The sequence below is a fragment of the Sinohyriopsis cumingii genome, chromosome 4 (assembly GCF_028554795.1).
Source record: "Sinohyriopsis cumingii isolate HCF-2022 chromosome 4, ASM2855479v2, whole genome shotgun sequence".
NCBI classification, from domain to species: Eukaryota; Metazoa; Mollusca; class Bivalvia; order Unionida; family Unionidae; genus Sinohyriopsis; species Sinohyriopsis cumingii.
Genome location: NC_142964.1, coordinates 60,964,916 through 60,986,499, shown reverse-complemented (window position 1 = coordinate 60,986,499; position 21,584 = coordinate 60,964,916). Strand labels below are relative to the sequence as shown.

Sequence of the window (21,584 nt, the reverse complement as noted above, 5' to 3'; positions counted from 1 at the left end):
TTATATTATGTTGTAACCCTCAGTCTCAAACGGCTTGAAAGTCATATACAATGGAAAGTGAGACAGAAAACTTAATACGATGACTCATGACCAATCGTTTATAGTGACCACCTCGAACCCTTTTGTGACACACATTCTAATGATAATGTGTAAATATTTCAAGCTACTTAAATTATTCCTAATCGACTTTAAAGTTTAACGGCAAAAAGGAAATCTGAGTGAATGTTTTATATATATATATATATATATATATATATATATATATATATATATATATATATATATATGTGTGTGTGTATATATATATATGTGTATATATATATATACATATATGTGTATATATATATATATATATATATATATATATATATATATATATATATATATATATATATATATATATATATACGTATATGTATATCTATATGTATATCTATATGTATGTATATCTCTCTCTCTCTCTCTCTCTCTCTCTCTCTCTCTCTATATATATATATATATATATATATATATATATATATATGTATGTATATCTATATATATGTGTATATATATATATATCTGTATATTTATATATATGTATATCTATATATATGTGTACATATATGTATATATATATGAATAATTTTCAATTAAGTTAACATGCTGAAGGGTTATTAACATTCGAAATATATATATATATATATATATATATATATATATATATATATATATATATATATATATATATATATATATATATATATATATTTTGCACCTCAAGTATTCTCTCTATTGAATAATGCTGAATTTAGAATGAATATATATGATGCATGTCACCCAGTCAGGGCCGATAATGGGGGGGGGGGGGTGGAGGGTGGGAACAGGGGATATATTCCCGCGGTGCGGGCCGAACAACACTTTTTAATTTTATAAAAGAAAAAATGGGTTTGAACAAGAACTAGGAGAAGCTCTGGGTTTTTTTTTTTATTATTATCTCAGGGCTCGTGATAGCACTATACGGCCCTGCACCCAGTGTATATGTATCGAGTTCTGCGTCACCATCAATATTTATATTATAATGTTTATTATGTCCTTGCCATAGTCGAATTGGATTTATGTAATAAACTTCACTCATGAAGGCCTATACTAAAATTTGTCGAAAGGACCTTATATAAAGACTGAAGTAAAGCATATAAGGACGAAACCACTCCACAAAATAGCAAGACCTCTGCGTATAACCATTGCGTATAACCATTGCGTATAATGACACATCTACCCCATACAATAAAGAAACCTCAACGTTTAATGAAATAGTAACCAACTACAATGTCAGGAACACAGAATATAATATTAATGACAAACAACAGAAAGCATTCCCGGAATTCCAAGGAAGCTCTTGTTACTAAATAACAACTAACAATTCTTGTACATTCATATTCACTCAAGATGTGGTTCACCAATAACTGGAGGGATTTACAAAGAGAACGAGAAAAGGAAAAGGTCGCACTGTATACAGACATGTTGTGGCTCGTACATATTTGTAAATAGTTTCTGTGTACACCTTTTAGGCCCTCATGGACTGATTCAACTGGAGCGTTACATCGTGAATGGACGGTAAACACACAAGGTAAAAGGTACTTCCACACAGGGCAATATCAGCGTGTCACATGAACGACTTTGTGGTTATGCATACGAATGGGGTGTGTCTCTTGTGACAAAACCGGTTTGAGTCAATTTTATGGGTAGATTACATTCACTGTACAACGAATGCTAATTTTGCATTTATGTTTATTACAATAATGGACGTCTGAGTAACGCTTATCTGGCAATCTTATTTATTACAGGAACAACCGTCTGTGTAATTACAAGCACAAAATATTTGTTTGCCCTTACGTTTAGTCTGGAACTTATTTGGAGATCACTCAACATGCGGCATTGCATCAACTTCTGTACACTATTGACAATGTTACTCGCCCAGGGAACTATGGTAGGAGGAGCGTACCACAATGTCAGCACTAACAACGTGACGTATATTGGTTTTACTAGTAATGCCACGTTCAATGGAGTAAGTAGAAACGCTTTGATTTACCTTGGCATTCCGTACGCACAGCCTCCTATAGGGGATCTACGTTTCAATAAACCAGAGATGAAACGACATACGAACACAACTTACAATGCGACATATGAACGTCCTGCATGCATGCAAATACGGGGACCTCTATTCGGAGATATCACGGAATTGTCTGAAGATTGTCTCTATTTAAATATTTTTGTTCCCGGAGAACGTCTTACAAACCTTTCAAAAAACTATTCCGTCATGGTATGGATACATGGGGGTAGTTTCATGGAAGGATCGATGCATTTGTATCAGGGTGATATCCTTAGCGCCTTTAATGACGTCATCGTTGTCACGATGAATTACCGTCTGTCTGTGTTCGGATTTCTCAGCACTGGAGACAGTGCATCGATTGGAAATTATGGCCTTTACGACCAACAGATGGCGCTGCGATGGGTCCATGACAACATTGGTGCTTTTGGTGGAGACAGTAACTCCGTAACTGTATTCGGAGAATCAGCTGGTGCTTTAAGTTGCTTTTTCCATGCACTTTATCCAGCGAACAAGGGATTGTTTCAGCGCGTAATTTCTCAAAGCGGTCCTCAGTACTCCGGATCCGTGATGCTGACACCAAATATTGGAGAATTTGGACAATTTGCTGGTTGCAATCAAACATCATCTTTAGATATCATCCTTTGCTTGAGAAATTTATCACAACAACAAATATTGAAGATAATGACAGACAATCGAGATAAAATTACGGTTGGACCGGTTGTTGATGGTGAAATAGTTACGGCTTCGTTGGTATATGACGTTCTGAAAAATTTATCGTCCGAGCAAGCGCGTCATTTTGTCAGTCTGGACTTCATGATCGGTTACAACGATAAAGATGGAACGGTCTTCGTTGAACTTTGGAAGAGTATTGTTACCAATAGTTCGAGTGTCTCAAATTATTCCGTGTACAGATACGCTTTTGAAAACGTCGTAATTCCGCTTACTTTATCTTTAATGTATGGGCTGAACAGTAGTTTTCTGAGCAAAGCTTTGGTCCAACAATACACGGACTGGAATGACCCTAACAATGATTATAAACGAAGAGCCAGTCTGCTCGATTTCTTGACTGACATTCACTTCATGTATCCGGCTATTTTCCTAGCGGATGTGCATTCCAAAGCTAGCACAGGCTCCAGCACATATTTATACGAATTTGCATATAGACCAGTCTATGATATACTTAGTCCCGACTGGCTAGCTGGAGCAAGTCATGCTACTGAGATCCCTATAGTATTCGGCTTATCTTCAAGAATGAGGAACTACTTACCGTTTCAATCGAATGCTTCAAGTGATATAGAGATTTCCAAAATCGTGATGACCCAATGGACTAATTTCGCCAAGAAAGGGTAAGTCTAAATCTGTCTGTCTCTTTTAAAATGGACACGCCAATTATAAAGCTACTTTCGTTTTTGTTTTAAATTCTCTGTTGTCGAAGTTTTGCCAGCTTATTTGCAGGAGAAAGCGCTTTCAGATAAAAATGGCATGCTTTAAAATTTATTACCGGTTTTTGTTATTATCCAGGCTTCTCTCGATTGACAGGGGCGAGACATATGTACCCATTTGAAAATAAAGACCTTGTGATCGTCAAAATTTAACTAAATCGAGGGAGTTATAACACCTGCACAAGTAAACACGTGCTTCCTGGTTTAATATTTGTTTACAAGTAGAATACATTTACTCCGTCAGCTGTTCCTTTGCATTTCCTGCTGAATAGTGTTGACACATCTCCATGTTATGCCCTCCAACTTTGGAAAGCATTTAATGGGTAAAGAAATTTACAACGTATATCATGTTTTTTGTGTTATGTTTGGTACAGACGTTTAATTCTGTTATCACTATCTTTTTTATTAGAGTTTGTTAACCATCTACCCCAGTGGTAGGCACCTTGTTTAGGTTTTGCGTTTATGTCTATATCGTTATTTGCATGTGTTCCATGATTTTATTTATTTATTTATTTATTTATTTATTTTATTTATTTACTGTAGCACATACATGAACCGACTTACTGCCCGAATAGGAATTTATTCACATGTGCAAAAACTTCAGAGAATGGCGAGTCCTCGATTTTAATAAATTTTTCCCTTTTTTCTTGCTTGCTTCTTAGGGTAAGAAAGTGCATTATATTCCTTATGATACATCACAGTAAAACATTAGATATCTGCTTTCAGTTGGTGCATCTTTATTCCTAAACTGAAGTTGCAGAAAAAATAGTTTCAGATTTTCCTCGGAGATAATCTAGCATTCGTTTTAAGAGCATATGAGGTTTATGAATAATTTTCAATTAAGTTAACATGCTAAAGGGTTATTAACATTCGAAAAATTGCCAATCATTTAAAAAGGAAAAGGTATTTTATCACCTGAATTTAAGGTAGAAAACTTCGAGTCGTTCGGGAAACTGAGGACACGTGAATGTGTGTTGCTTTTATCCTGTTGTTACACGATCGCTCAGTTGAACATTTGGAAATTTAAATTTTCGCTCAAATGTACTGAGCCTCTATTGGAAGGATTTTACTTGGGATATTTAATTGGAGTGCAAGTCATTATTTGCATCTTTTTATCAGCGTTACAGAAAACCTCTAATTGAATGCAGTATATTTGTGTAATAATGCATTCGGAAGTCGTCTTGGAGTCATTTGTAAAAGCGCATCAGATAAAGCAAAAGTCGCTCCCAATGGTATCAAATCATGCAAATTAATGTTGGCGGCTCGGAGTTAGCTAAATGTTTACGAGCCCGTCCGTTTGGTACAACTTGAGACATAGACAAAGAAAGCTCAGTGAAAAATCTGCTGCAATAACTCTGCCTTGTTTGTGGGAAGCACTAATTGAGCCAGTCATCGGAAAATACTTAAATCACCACTCACGAAAAAGACATTGACAACGATGTTGCATATAAGTCATAGATGGTTTCAGATATAGCCCAGATTGCCACGTGATTGACAGCAATAAACTTATTCTTTGGGAATGAAAATGGCCTTTTGCCAGAGATATAGACATGTTGCCAGAATATTATATTTCGCAAATATTATCAGGGCTAGAGGTCCAACTGGTAACTTCATGTGGATTACTTATTGACACAATGTTTCGCAAGTGCTTGATAGAACAATCGGGATTTTGCCCATATTACGACAGAAAATTTCACAATATAGGTTACCACAGATACGTGAAAGATCCAATCGCACTTTGGCATCAGAAGATTCGTTGGTGCTTACAACGATTTCGTTCACCTGAGCGAATCCAATGAAGCAGATTTGATCGCGCTTTTAAAGAAAGACCTGCATAGAGAAAACATTATCAATGACATATCAGACCACCCAAAAGATATTTCCGACTCCATCAATACCATCACCAGCTATGTCCAGATACATACAATTATTTCGCTCGCGAACCGGGCTACGGCAACAAAGTTCATGAAGCTCTATCATACGACAACTTGCGCTACCATTTAAACTAAACAATACGTTATAATCATGTACAATTTATTTAATACTCAAAATGAACAGTAACTGCATATCGAAATGCCGATACCGTTCTGGTAAAGCGTCCAAAGAACTGCTGTATAGAAGACGTTTTCGAAATGATAACATCTATCCTTAGTGTTAGTGCCGCATACAGATTTGTCAAGAGTGCTCTCAAAATCATTTACCAGATGTCAAAAGAAAATTAAGAGCGCTTCATTTGTTATGCCGATATTGCTATAGACTTAGAACGAAGCCGCCCCTTGATAGGAGCAGAAAAATAAGAAACTTGGTCACAAGTGATCGTTCTACGATTTTGTAAAATCTGGATTTGATGGCAGAGTAGTCTGATACTCTGCAACAGTGATTGGATTACATGATTACTGAACACAGATTTGATGACTGAGTAGCCTGATACTCTGCAACAGTGATTGGATAACATGACTACTAACATATATTTGATGGCAGAGTAGTCTGATACTCTGCAACAGTGATTGGATAACATGGTTACTAACATATATTTGATGGCAGAGTAGTCTGATACTCTGCAACATGATTGGATAACATGACTACTAACATATATTTGATGGCAGAGTAGTCTGATACTCTGCAACAGTGATTGGATAACATGGTTACTAACATATATTTGATGGCAGAGTAGTCTGATACTCTGCAACATGATTGGATAACATGACTACTAACATATATTTGATGGCAGAGTAGTCTGATACTCTGCAACAGTGATTGGATAACATGGTTACTAACATATATTTGATGGCAGAGTAGTCTGATACTCTGCAACATGATTGGATAACATGACTACTAACATATATTTGATGGCAGAGTAGTCTGATACTCTGCAACAGTGATTGGGTAACATGACTACTAACATATATTTGATGGCAGAATAGTCTGATACTCTGCAACAGTGATTGGGTAACATGACTACTAACATAGATTGGATGACAGAGTAGTCTGATACTCTGCAACAGTAATTGGATAACATGACTACTAACATATATTTAATGGCAGAGTAGTCTGATACTCTGCAACAGTGATTGGATAACATGACTACTAACATATATTTGATGGCAGAGTAGTCTGGTACTCTGCACCAGTGATTGGATAACAATACTACTAACATATATTTGATGGCAGAATAGTCTGATACTCTGCTACAGTGATTGGATGACATGATTACTAAACATAGATTTGATGACTGAGTAGTCTGGAACAAAATAAAATGATACGATTTTCACGTTCAATGAAGACAAAGCCGTTGTCGTTGAAAAGGATTCAGTCACATGCTAAAAATGCTAAGATGAAGGATTTTGCAAAAAAGTCGAACGAGGTTGTAAGTAGATGTTTTGTACTAGTTAGTGAACAAGTACAAAAACACTTAGAAAGTGGCCATTGAAATCATGGCAGCGCAGGGTAGCACAAGCAGAATCATGTTAGCATTGCGAACAAGTTAGCTTTGAGAAATAAGCTCCAGTTTATAAGATTAAAAAATACTTGAAAAGGTTTATACCCCAAGCTGGACTTATAAATTGTTTACCGTATTAGAAGTGTTGAAAACGATTCTGTAACGTATCGAATCGCAGACCATCGTCGAGAAACCGTTTCAATATAATTTTACGAGCAAGAGTTACAAAATCATGGCACAACGTTTTTGTAATAGGGCGTGTGATCAAAACGCGCGGTCACAAGTCATTTGTAAAATTGGGCAACGCCCTGATGCTTTTAATTTATGTGCTCCAACAGCAAGTAGAGAGCAAATAATTAAGTCGAACTATGCTAATATACATTTGTTTGATATGGCTTTGCACACGGCAGCTTTTCTCATGAAAACGTACAAGAAGTTTTCCTTTGAATGCGCAATTGAACATCGAACTAAATGAAGTTTTGTCTTCATGGCAGGTCTAGCATGATAAACTTGTCAAAGATTTCGTTGAATTCGTACGACAGATTAAATCGCGCCAGCTTGATACTGATGTGATATATTCTGGTATATTTCTGCTGCCTCGTATTTTAGTCAGTGGTATAGCAAGGATGTTTGGGCCCCTATGCGAAGTTTACCGATAGGTCTCTGCAATGTTAATAGCTAAGATAGTTGAGCCCTTATGCAAAGTTTGCTGATGGGTCCCTGCAATGTTAATATCAATTGGACGGGTTCAACATTACAGCATTTGATGAGTTGTATACTGTCTTATTCTAGTTTCGTTCTATAGTGAAAACAAATAATCTGTTTAGATAGGCTTGTGGGCCACCTGTATTCGTGGGCCAATACGCGTTGCATAATCTTTCTATATGGTAACTACGCCCCTGATTGTAATGCAAGTGCACATTTTTCGTTTGATTTTATTTGTCGTAATTGTGCGCCTTCGTTAGGATCTGAGCAGGACATACTTATACAACTTGCTTAACATATCGTTTTATCCAGTCAGGTTATATATGTTGCATACAGTTGTCTATATTACAGAAGTCTACTTGGAGTAGCCCGAAACGAAACTTGACGCCATTTCGGTCCTATAAAGATTTCCTCTTGCAAATCTTGAGTTAAACCAGGCTGTGACCAAGCCGTTAAATAATTTAAAGACGCACGTTTTGTGTACGGACAAGCATCGAAAGCTATTAATTTACTTGGCCTAATTAATATCTGTTACAATGATGACATGTGGATGCGTCGAAACGTCTCTTCATTAAGCGGCATACTCGCATGGCGATGCTAAACAAACATTTAAAGATGCGTTGAATATGAAACCATGACCAAAAATCTGAGTTTTACTCAACGCAGGTAGGCCTTTGTTGGTTACTTGATGACATTCGTGGCAAAATTTGACAAGTGGCGGGCATATTATATCACAGCGGAGCCAGAAATAACACTATATTTTTTTTCTCAAAAGAGCCGCGTTCACATCTCGCCTTAGCATTTTCTGTTGGCATTAGCGTGATGTTTACAAAAACAACTGCGGCAGATATAGAAGTACATTTTGTTAGCAAGCCAGTCTACATATTTGACATCAAACAAGTAGACAACAAAAGCGTTTTTGAGTCATTTGGATACGACGTAGACAGGTTTTTATGTGAGGGTTCTGGTTGGACTGTGCTTGACGTTTCAAGATGTCTCATAAACACCGCCAAGTATAGTCGTGTTCGTGGACGGTCTTATTAGAATTGCCGGTAAAAATTAAAAATGGTCTAGGTTGTGTTAACGTAACGACAACACATGCTTGATGTGGGCGGTGTTACCTCCGTTGTTTCCTGCGCCAACTAAAAATGCAACTCAGTAAGCAATCATGCATCATACCATAACTAAAATTGGAGATTCTGACTTTTCAGATCCATTCCGTGCCAAGGTTCGGAAGACGAAGTAGATGGTTTGGAAGACGGTAACATTTATAAGTTGTACCTGTCATATATGACCAGCAAAAGTGATGTTGATTTGCTCTGTATTCATATCGGCATGTTTTTTATTATTGGATAAAAAACTTTAACGAATTCACGAAGAATTAGTACAACAAACATAAAGGCTAACTAATTTACTGCAGAAAATGTCCCCTTGGTTTTATTCGTGAGGACCTGCTTTTGCAACACGACCAGAGTGCATTAATGTTGTGAAAGCTGCTATGCCTGAAAAAAGTAATATCGTATGTTTTCGAAAAGGTTTACCCTCTGACAGGAGTTCCATTTGTAATTTAAGCCGACTTTAAAGCACTGTTCCCATTGCTGGCACCAATAATAATCCAGATTCTTCTTTTACCAGAGGGTATCCGGAGCATGTTCCTTGCGGTTTATTGTACAAGCTGGTCCGTGTCAACGATGCGCTAAGCAAGTGAACAAAATTGTACCCGGGCGACAACTCCAGTTCATACAAAGCCTACTTGAAGAAGCTGGATACGTATGATAAATGTTCCAGCAAAGATGATTATTATTGCAGCAATCAGTGAACATTATATGACAAGTCTGACCTGTTTTGTTTATACGAGTAACCACTCGGATATGATAGAGTACATGATCGTTGTCCTTATACAGTAAAATTTCGCGGTGCGGCTCATGACTAATGCAGTCTTCATCTAAAGATGCCATATTTTAATCCTGTGGTGCTACATAATTTACGCGGATACAATTCACAACTGATACTAGAACCTTAAGCAAGTTTAATAAGACAGCACTTGCATTTCAAAAGATTGGAGCGCTACATGCCATTTTCACTTGGCAAATTACGTTTCATAACATTCAGATTATGAACGCGTCGTTAAAAGAACTAGTTAAAACATAAATGTATTCAAACATATTGCAAATAATTTGAAACTAAGTTTGACTAAGTCACCTGCAAAAGACCTTTGCGTATCATTACATATCATTGAAGAAAAATTTGATGAAATAAGTCTGGCAAAATGAAGATTTTATTTTAGTCGGCTTAATAACAAAAATGTATATGGAGCCGACTATGACCATGCAGCAATGCCTCAAACAGGTTTGGCATCAAATCTTTATCGCATTTTTTTTATTTGTATCTGCAAACATATGTACTGATACTTGCTGAAGCGTTTGAGAACTTCAGAATTATTACATGGCCTATTTTAAGTTGGACCTAGACTGGTATTATGCAAGTGGGGAGTAGCTGGAATTACTGATTGATATTAATTTTGTAGAGGAAAGACTTCGCGGCGGAGTTTCTGTTATCACAAACAGGTGTTATGTTACCAACAACAAGTACTTGCAAGATTACGATCCTGCGCATACTGTTTACTTATCTGCAATAATCTTTATGGCTAGTTCATGTCACAAAAGCTACCTGTTGGCAATTTCTCCTGGATACAGCCAGAACAGTTTACATAAATATTTTGGTAGAGTAAAGACAATATTGGTTACATTTTAGAAGCTGGCCATGAGTATCCTACTGAAATTCGTGATTTTCATAATAGCTGTCTATTAGCACCAGAAAATATTATAGTGAAAAACGTCTTGCTTGTTCTGCATGTTCATACGCTCACGGAAAAACTGGGTGTTGGCATCATCAAAGCTCCTACGCGAGTCCCAGTTCTGGTGGATAAGACGCGGTATGTGATTCACTATAAATATCTGAAATAATGTCTTGACTTGGGCTTGAAGTTGATTATAATTCATCACATATTAAAGCTCAGGTCGAAAAGCAACATTGACTTTAAAACAGCAAAGCGAGCTGCAGCAACAAATGACTTTGATAAAGATTTGTACAAGTTGTTGAACAAGTCTGATTTTAGAAACAATGGAAAATATTAGATATCGATTCAACAAACGAGAGCGCAGAGACAAGCTGGTCGCTGCAGCAACGTTTTCAGTGAAAAAAAATATTTGATGAAAAATTGGTGGAGAAAGTTATGCAACAATGATCACAATCAAGACAAGCGGTCATGTTCTGGATAAGTTGCGCTAAACAAAATAGGGCTTACTGTGTACGATGATAAACGCTTTGTTTTGGATTGTGGCACAAAAACCTTGGCGTACGATCATTTTAGAAGCGAACAAATAAAGCGGGTATTTATGCAGAGTTGGATCTGACCTAAGCAAAGCAAAACGAAAATACCATATCGTAAACATTTGAAAATATTATATCGTAAACATTTGAAAAGCTGGCCTTTTTTGTAGTTGTCCAATGTAACAGTAATGTATTAATGTCAGATTGATGCCCAGAACTTTCCATGCTTTATCGATGGGAATGTTTCATGTATAGCTGTTATAACGTTAGTTGCAATGACTGTGAGAGCTGACCAAAATTTACGACACCACCGCCACCAAGCCTCATGTTTTGCTTATGGGCGACAATTCCTAGGCTAGCGATTCTATTGTCGGTTTTGTTGTAATTAAGATGGTATATGACTAGACATTCTAGAATAATTACGCAGTTGCATTTAATCTCAAACATATTCGTGCTGATTGTCTCCTTTGAAACGCTAGTCCTTGAAACATTAATAAAAAATAGCCGTTGTTGTTTGGCCGATGGGCAAGGATATATTGTCTTCTAATATGCCTCGCATGTCTGTTCTCTTTTGCCTCATATTTATCCAATGTTGGATGCTTTATCCACTCCATTATACAACAGTTCTTTTCGTTAATTGATGATTGGCCTAACTCCATACCAATCCGATGATTTTGTGCGCTTTCACAATTGACTCTAAGATGACTTCAGATCCAGTAGCATAAAGATGGGTCGCATTCAGTTAGAGGTTTAGTGTAAAGCTGATATATAAACATAGAAATTGGTTAGAACTCCAATCGGAGATTTGTCGAATCTGACATATAGGTAAATGCAAATGTTGTACTCTAAATGGCAGTAGGTAAGAAGGCTGATTTGGGCTAATAGCGTAATGATTCCCAAGTATCCGAACCAAGTTTTTTCAGTAGCAAACTTTGCACACAATAATCCTGGCATAATCTGAGGTCTGCGAAGGTGGCTACATTAGATAAGGCGAGGTCGGGGACTGGGAATCATTCCATTGATTCCATAACTGCCGTTTCACTTATTACTGCAAGATTGTGTTTCTCTTTCTCTCGCCATGTCTCTCGACCCTATTTTGTCGTAGGTTAGTAAACAAAACATACATCCTGATGCAAATAAAATCTCTTTTACAAATATCACACTATTTGGAAACTGTCTCGTGTCTTCCAGTATTTTCTTGCGTTTACTTAAATTTAGCTTTTCAGGTCGTAGCGACTTATAGTTTCAGCAGCATATATTTTATATGTTTTTGTTTAATGCACTTTCAGAAACCCTAACCATACAGAAATGCTGAATTTCGAGTGGAAGCAATATCAACCCATCACACGTGACTATTTACAGTTCACCAAAGAAATGGTGTCGTCATCTGTCAGAACGTATCCCGGAGAACCACAGATGTCATTCTACTTTGAAGTACTTCCACCTCTCCTAGAGACCGCAAAAAGAATTGAGACAATGACGTCCGTTGCACCATGTCCAACTATTCAGACCTGCCCAACAGCGACAACATGTCCAACACAAAATACTCTGGGCGAAAGATTTGCGGTCGACCTAATGGCCATGGAAAATATTCTTATAGCATTAATAGTGGCTTCGTCTGCTTTACTTGTTGGACTCGTATTTACATGTATTTATATGTGCCATAGGCGAAGGTATGGATTTGACGTGATTTGATTGTTGCATATTGGATATTTAGACATACATGCATACATACATACATACATACATACATACATACACACACACGCACGCACGCACGCACGCACACATACATGCATGCATGCATGCATGCACACATACACAAAATGGTGATTTTATCTCACAATAAAGTCTGTGATTTTTACAAAAATATGCAAATGATGTGCTCACTGAATAAAAACAACAAACAATCACCTATATAATTCACACTTCCACACTTCACGATCACTTACACCCCCTTCAATACTAATATGCATTTTACTTTTTACCCATTGACTTATAATAACTGTTTTATATGGCAAATTACATTTTCTATATTTGATCCCCATAAACGTTTACATCCTACTATATCTGTTTTGAAGAAGTTATGAAAACACTGCATGTATATTTGGAAATAGTAACACATGTAATTTGTATCTGGATATTAGTCAGTAGACACCAATAGTAATAAGTTGTATTTGGATATCAGTCAATAGATACCAACAGTAATACATTTTATTTGGATATCAATCAATATATACATATAGCAATAATTTGCGTTTGGATAGCAATCAATAGATAATTATATTGATAAGTTATATTTGGATATCAATCAATATATACATATAGCAATAATTTATTTTTGGATATCAATCAATAGATACATATATTAATAATTTGTATCTGGATATCAATCAATATGTACCTATAGTAATAAGATGTATTTGGATATCAATCAAAAGATACATATAGTAATAATTTGTATCTGGATATCAATCAATAGATACCTATAGTAATAAGTTGTATTTGGATATCAATCAATAGATACATATAGTAATAATTTGTATCTGGATATCAATCAATAGATACCTATATTAATAAGTTGTATTTGGATATCAATCAATAGATACATATAGTAATAATTTGTATCTGGATATCAATCAGTAGATACCTATAGTAATAAGTTGTATTTGGATATCAATCAATAGATACATATAGTAATAATTTGTATCTGGATATCAATCAATAGATACCTATATTAATAAGTTGTATTTGGATATCAGTCAATAGATACATATAGTAATAAGTTGTATTTGGATATCAATCAGTAGATACATATAGTAATAATTTGTATTTGGATATCAATCAATAGATACCTATAGTAATAAGTTGTATTTGGATATCAATTAATAGATACCTGTAGCAATAATTTATTTATGGATATCAATCAATAGCTACATATAGCAATAATTATTTTTGGATATCAATCAATATATACCTATATTAATAACTTATTTTGGATATCAATCAATAAATACCTATATTAATAAGTTGTATCTAGCTACAGTACTGACATAACTAAATGCAGTTTTTTTTTAAATACTCGCAATTCGTGATTAAAAATCAAACTCAGTATCGTTTATCTGTCCCAATTACGAATCAATTATTGCATTGTTTATCATCTAGATTGTACAAATAGAAGTATATTACACTTGATATCTCTTTTCAAGCGAATATAATAATATTTATTACATAATGTGACTTTATATCATATACGTGGTACGACACACAGTGGCGTAACACTTGACAACTTTACGTAGCGAAATTATCAAGAAATGCGCAGTCGTTAAAATCATATCATAAATACAAACTCGAACTCAAGTTTCATTTGGTATAAATATTTATACAACTCTTTGAATGCTTCATTATGTAACTTTCTGCAAGCCTCTAGTAGCATATGCTGTTCAACCCGTTTTGATATCAAACAAACACAATCGTTAAACATTCTCTCTAAACATTGCTACGAGGTGCTTTCAGCAAGCTGCATTTTGTACTATTAAAAGTATTATGAATTCCATTGAGAATAACACATTTTGGATTCCGTGTATGTGGCGTTGCTACTGTTATAAAACATTGCGTCCTACGATGGAACGTCACGACAATAATAAAGATGAAAGTTATTAGATAAATTACAGTTTGGACACATTTTAAAAATTTATTACACAACAAGCTATCTTTAAAGTGATGTATTTACTGACGAAGTATAAGAATGCGTCATAAAACGAATTGCGTATTCCCTGCAGATCCAAAAATAGATATAACTTTAACAAACGTGGGGAATGTGATGGTTTTTTTTTATTATTTTAAATTTGCTCTTCCATTTATTGATTGTTAGATTTTAGTGATGATTTCTTTGATTAAAGGAAATCGGTGTTGAGAAAATATTTTTCAAACCAAGTAATTAGCCAGTTATAAGTGTACCTAATAATGATACCGCCATTTACTCTGAACCGTGGTCACGTGACTTGATGATATCACGGATTAGTTTAAAAAATGAATGACCTCTGGAGCTATATTTTTGTTTTTCTTTCACCTCAAGACAATTTAATTGTTTCAACTAATATAATGGCTATACTAGTTTTTTCGTTGTTTAAATCTAGGTAAGAATGTCTTTATTCAAGCTATTGGAGAGCTGAAAATTTTCCAAAAATTTCCGCAACCCTACGGCCACCCCACCCCTCAACGTAAATTAAATGGCTCATCATATTTCTTAAAATCGAGTATTCTTGGAATATTGTCACGTATATGTCTTTAGTAAATCGAGACATGACTAAGCTTATGTATTAGGCGTTAGGACCTGTTTCGTTATGCTCAACAGAAAATGCTAATCTACAATGTACTGGTAAATCATACATATGTGAAACAAGAAAAGAAAAAAAATATACGCGTGATTAAAGAATCACGTGCTTATTTGGTTCGTATCTTCGTCGTAGGAAAATTATTTGTGGTATTAGCATCCCTTCAACCTTCAATCGTTAACGAACGACAGTTTTCTTGTCGTCCTTGGAAATTGTGGAAAATAAGGGCCTAAAACCAAACTCACACTCTGTTCGTCTATGTACAGACACTGTATGAACAGCAAAACTTCTGCGACTCATTGTCGTCTACCTTCGCCCTGTTTGTTTTACGAAATGTTCAATACCTCCTTTATTAGATTACAAACAACATCCATCTCATAAGTAAAGTTATTAAATCTGACATAATATATTTAATCATGAGATTTGTATTTAGATAGCGTACATCATACTGCACAGTGATGTTATTTTTTTCTGTGATAGATGAAACATTAAAATCGTGCTGCTGAGGTACTAATTATTTATCAATAATGATATCCTGTTATTGTTATTGTTATTATTATTGTTATTGTTATTATTATTATTATTATTATATACTCGCTTATAAGTCGAGTCAAGCTGCAAACAACGTTGATACTGATCTGCCGTAGCATAATGCGCCTGCACATCAGGGTCAATGTTGTTTGTTGTACTGATTACTCCCAGCAAACTGCACAGATTCAGATCTGCGGATACATTATGGGAAGGAAGATCTGGGTCTGTGCAGTTTGAATTGGACTCGTCTTATTGAACTCGTCTTTTAAGCGAGTACATCGGTATAATAATAATAATAATAATAATAATAATAATAATAATAATAATAATAATAATTATTATTATTATTATTATTATTATTATTATTATTATTATTATTATTATTAAATTTTCCTAGTTATTATTGTACGTTGTCTATGTTGCTCACTCGCATACCAATGTATTGAAACTGAATCCTTTTGATTGGTTTTGGTGCTTAACTAGTTTAATGTCTTGGTGGGTCCAGGAATTATGCTTGATGTTTGAATAAACGTGTAAAGATAAACACTACAGAGTATATGATGTAATTCATAACTAAAGTATCATTGTAAGAAATAAGATAATGAAAAATAAGTTTAAAAGAAGGGAAAAGGCCTGTAGAAAGCAAGCAATCTGTGTAGTAAATTATATTATCGTTTATTCCGACTAATTATCCTGGCTTTCACCAGCATTGAGTCAGATAGCAGGCCTCATCTAACTTGATCTGTGTCAGCAGACCTTATCCAATTTGATCTGTCTAATAGCATGTGTTATCTAACTTGATTGGTATCAGATAGCAGGCCTTATATTATATGATCTGTATCAGATGGCAGGCCTTATTAAATTTGATCTATATCAGATAGCAGGCCTTATAAAACTCGATCTTTGTCAGATAGTAGGCCTTATATAACTTGATCTTTGTCAGATAGCATGACTTATCAAACTTGATCTGTTCATCTCAAGACGTGATTTACTCGCTGCTTACTCTTTTAGATTTATCGGCACACTCCGAACATCCATAACGATGTTTTGAACAGCGGGTCATCTGACCAAGTTCGCAAGACCGTGGATTAGTACATCAGAATCTCGATTTGGGCCTACGAGCATTACCCTGTTATGCGTTGAAATTCAATCTACAAGGAGAGAATATAAGTTGGACTAATCGTATCGGCTCAGGCACGTTGCATGATTATGTCACTGGTATATTATTACGTCCGCATACATGCTACTTTATAATGTCATCGACTGATAACAAGTCCTAAGCTTTATTTTTAGCTCTGATATAAAGTTATTAATGAGTATAGTATTCTCCATGTGTTATACTTGCCACCAAAACTTTACAGCAGCATTGTGAATGTAACCGTTATCTACCATGGGCGGAAGGTCGTTGGTTCGATCCCCGGCCGAGTCATACCAAAGACTTTCAAAAATGGTACTAACATCTGCCTCGCTTGGCGCTCAACATTAAGAGGTTAGTGTTAGGACTGATCGGCCTGATGTCAGGATAATGTGACTGGGTGGGACATCATGCTACATGTCTGCGGCATGATGCCCCAGTGCTAGACATCACTGTAAACTGCCACATTGCAGACATCGTAGCGATATGACTGAAAAACTGTTAAAGCTTCGTTAAAAATCCAAATCACATCACATCAAATCACACCTACCATGGGGACGTAACGCATTGTGAAACGTATAGTCTTTTAAGATAATTAAAATGTGTTGTCAATTTGTTCTTTGTTGTTTAAAGGACTATACTGAATAAAGGCAATTTTCTGCCCCTCTCCAAATGTCCTTATATGATGTATACTGTACATATGAGGTAGTTAACATTTATTTCTGACATCAGGTTTGTGTTCACGTGTCCGTTGGTATGCTTACAGGGTGTCAAAACACTATAAAAAAGACATGAAAAGTAGTCATCTTTTCCGATTTACTTCTCATAGATACTGCTTTTCCATGAGCTATTCACTCAGCTTCAAATTTGCAATATACATTTTCATTATTTGTAGGAGTTATAAAGCTCTGTTTATAAAGTTTAGTTTCTAAAACTATTCCAAAATGGTCCATCATAGACAAAAATAAAATACAGAACTTATACGTCAACTGAAAATTGTGTCTAAAATATGTTGACAGAAAAGGTACTTAATCATAAAATACAAAAACTGTACCTCAATAAAATATTGTTTAATGTTATTGAATGATGTTTAATATTATTGAATTATTTGAATGATTGTTTGATAATGTTGAATATGATTGTAAAGTAGGCGTTAACAGGGGCCAGTAAGTTCGCTTCTTCGCAGAATACATGGGAATGATTGTTTGATAATGTTGAATATGATTGTAAAGTAGGCGTTAGCAGGGGCCAGTTAAGTTCGCTTCTTCGCAGAATACATGGGTTTGTTACCATCAGTGGAAACGACAAGTGTTCTTTATGTATTTATGTACTTTTGTCCTTACATTTTCATGGCTATAACACACACACACACACACACACACACACACACACACACACCTGTGTTTGTATCTTTTGAAGAAGAAAAAAAAGTGTCTTTCACATCCTTGAGGTTGCCTATAGTCAAACTATAATCTATTTATAAACATTACATTCATTCATGAAAGCTATTATATGGACATTAATAAGAAAGAAAACAATATTGATTCAGCACTTTTGATGAACTTCTGTAAAATGTGAAATATGTTTTAGAAGTAATGGCATTGGAGAATAAAGAAAAGAAACAGACTATAGGTATTGTACTCCAGACCTTTTGGGTCTATTTTTTATCCCAGCGCGTGAATACTGAATTACATTGACTGCATACACTTGTCTGAAATGAGAGGATGTACACATTTATAAAGAACATATAACTATAATGAACAAATGGCGACAAATCATTTCATTATTGGCTTTGCAAATGCTATTTACCAGCACTTTCAGTCTGCAAAGATGGTGATTTACATCGTGCAAGATTCGGGGATTTATAGAATGAATGCAACTTCCATGGAATTTTTGGGAGCATGTTGGCGCATATACCTGGATGACAAACGAGTCAAAGTAAGTATGCTTCTACCTTATCATTGTTTAAAGTAACTATACTCTACTATACTCTCTCTCGCTCTCTCTTATGCACATGTAGGCCTATATTCAGTTCTTTGTAGTGACTCAAAACCAACTGGGGCCCTTGATGGGGGCAATGAAGAAATTCAAAAACGTAAAGAAAACTTCGAATGAATAAAATAACGTTATATGAATATTGTCATATATACCATTAAAATAAAGCTAGTCACATAGTGACATTGACTACTATAATTTGACAGGTTTCGGAGGCAAATTTTGTGCATAAATATTTTAAGTACTGTATACATCGGACCGTGTTATTTTTAAACAAGGAGGCTGCTTCTTTTTGCTGTGAAATTCAACACATGAAATTTAAATACTCGCCATGTGAAAAAGAACTTTCATCAAAAACAGTTACATACAGTGTTCGAATAAGGGATTCTCGACATATGATGTTGAAATTTCAACCACCGCTGCGTAGTTCAAAATATCCGTGTAAAACGTCGACATAGGAAATCTAAAATCTCGATCTTGAAAATGGAATTTTAAGGACATGCAATTTGATCCATGGTCATGTGATATTGGATTTCTCGACATACGTCATCGAAATTTCAATTGCAACGTTCTCATTAGACCAGCTTTCGTCAGCTACGGCGCCCTTTTGTTACTGTAATTGCAATTTGTTGTGTATTTAACCTTCGACCCCTCTTAGAGACACTGGGAGCTGACAAGACAAAACTTGCAATGACTGCACAGTGTCAAAGAGAGAATAAAAAGCATTAAAAATAAACTATTCAGGCCAACATGGATATAAAAAGTTAAATTATTAATGAGTATGCCTTAAAATATACCTTTTTGTATTCATTTGAACGTGGTATGTACATTGCCAGAGTACCCATTAAGCATACCAAGAACATGCTCATGGCGCCAGCCCGACAGGGGCGCCAGAAACATATTATACTTGATTGTTGATGATATAATTGAATGAATTATTTATGACCATTTGGAGCTGTATGTACGAGTATTTTGATTTGGAATGGTGGCAACACTGGTATTTTCCAGCTTTTTTTAGCTTCCGATTTTTTATATAAAATTTTCACATTTATGAGTGGGGGTGGGGTACTATATTTTCAGTGATGAGGGCCCAGGAATGCGATAATCTGGCAATTATTATATATTATCATTCTCTCTTCATCAGTATCACACATATAAGATGACGTACTAATGGAAATATCATGATATAGATGACAATTCAAATTATACAAAATTATCATTGATCATATAAACATAAAAGGAGCCAGATGACTACTGACGGAAGTAGTGGTCACTGTAGAAAAACAACTCATTTGATTCCCCATTGTCGTATTCACATTCTGGAATAGATGATGCATCCTTAAGATGACTAGTTAGTGATGCTTTCTTTGTCAACTCATCAGTTACCCATCTTTTTCAGCCAATAAACCATAGGAAACTAGATGCATGGGCACAACACCCAACAACCCAAGCACCAACCTTGCAGGTACAATACCATCCTTTGATGGAGTCCATGGAATATTTCAGCTGATATTGGATCCACAGTGAATGGATTTTATTTTTGGAGTGGTGAGACTGGATGTTTACATGTAACAGACCTGGAAAATCCATGCATGCCATAACCGCATATTGCCCCTCTGTGAGATGCTCGTTTGTATACTTCGGAGCCTGTTTGACTTGATAAATGCCCATAGTGATGTCACGCAGGTAATCAACTGCTAACCTAGGGAATTCATTCAGTTTCCAAGTAGATGCATCCAGCTTGAAGTACAATTTGTGCTTGTTGAGCAAGTTGTTTTCTTGAACCAGGATTAAAACCTTATTCCGTTACAGGAATTGATTCATTTTCAAGCTGTAATATTTAGTCTATAATGATACACAGGGCTTCCGACTTCCATTTGATGAGTTATTGTAGGGATGGAGCCAGAAACTGGTTTTATGAACAGTATCTAAAAAGAAATAACTCAGCTTATTGTGTATTAATTATCATAATTCTTGTTTTATATCATAAATTCTTGTGTCATCCATTATGCCATGTTACATACCAAACTTTTTTTAAATTTCAGAATTGTTTTGTTCTGAATATATTGTATGCTTGATATATTTTATCGTTAGTGCGACTCCCCCCCCCCCATAGGTGGACATTCTTTAAGTATTATTATTATTAATAATGCTGTTATTATTATTATTATTATTATTATTATTATTATTATTATTATTGTTAGTAGTAGTAGTAGTATTTTTGACATTAGTAGTAGTAGTAGTAGTAATCATAGTAGTGGTACTTATATTCAAGCAGGATGTCCTTTGAATAAAAGATTTTCATCTGTAAATGTTATTATATTATGATTTTTTTGTGGTGATAATCAGTAAGCGCATAAAGTTATGAGGTTAACATTTAATGAAATAAAGAAAATATGCCATTGCAATAAATATGCAGTATTTAGATAAATAGATTGAACATTCTTGTTTTGTTTTATTTTTATTTTTGCTGGTTAGGGGGTAGGAATAATACCATTATCCGTTTGAATTAATAAACCATAAATCGATTCAGTTACTGTAGCTTCCATCCTGACCTTGGAACATGTTTCCCACT

General features: G+C 35.2%; 1 protein-coding gene and 1 long non-coding RNA gene across 2 annotated transcripts; both read left to right on the top strand.

Moving 5' to 3' along the window:
* Positions 1-1,615: 1,615 nt before the first annotated feature.
* LOC149801272 (carboxylesterase 1C-like) lies at positions 1,616-17,626 on the top strand. The gene is made up of 2 exons (XM_089955331.1): positions 1,616-3,438; positions 12,301-17,626. The coding sequence occupies exons 1-2, from the start codon at positions 1,910-1,912 to the stop codon at positions 12,704-12,706; spliced, it is 1,935 nt and encodes a 644-aa protein (XP_089811457.1). The 5' UTR covers positions 1,616-1,909; the 3' UTR covers positions 12,707-17,626.
* Positions 17,627-18,763: 1,137 nt separating this feature from the next.
* LOC149801271 (uncharacterized) lies at positions 18,764-21,321 on the top strand. Its single transcript, XR_016420625.1, has 2 exons — positions 18,764-18,952; positions 20,409-21,321. It is a non-coding gene; the product is annotated as an uncharacterized LOC149801271 (long non-coding RNA).
* The last annotated feature ends 263 nt before the right edge of the window (positions 21,322-21,584 follow it).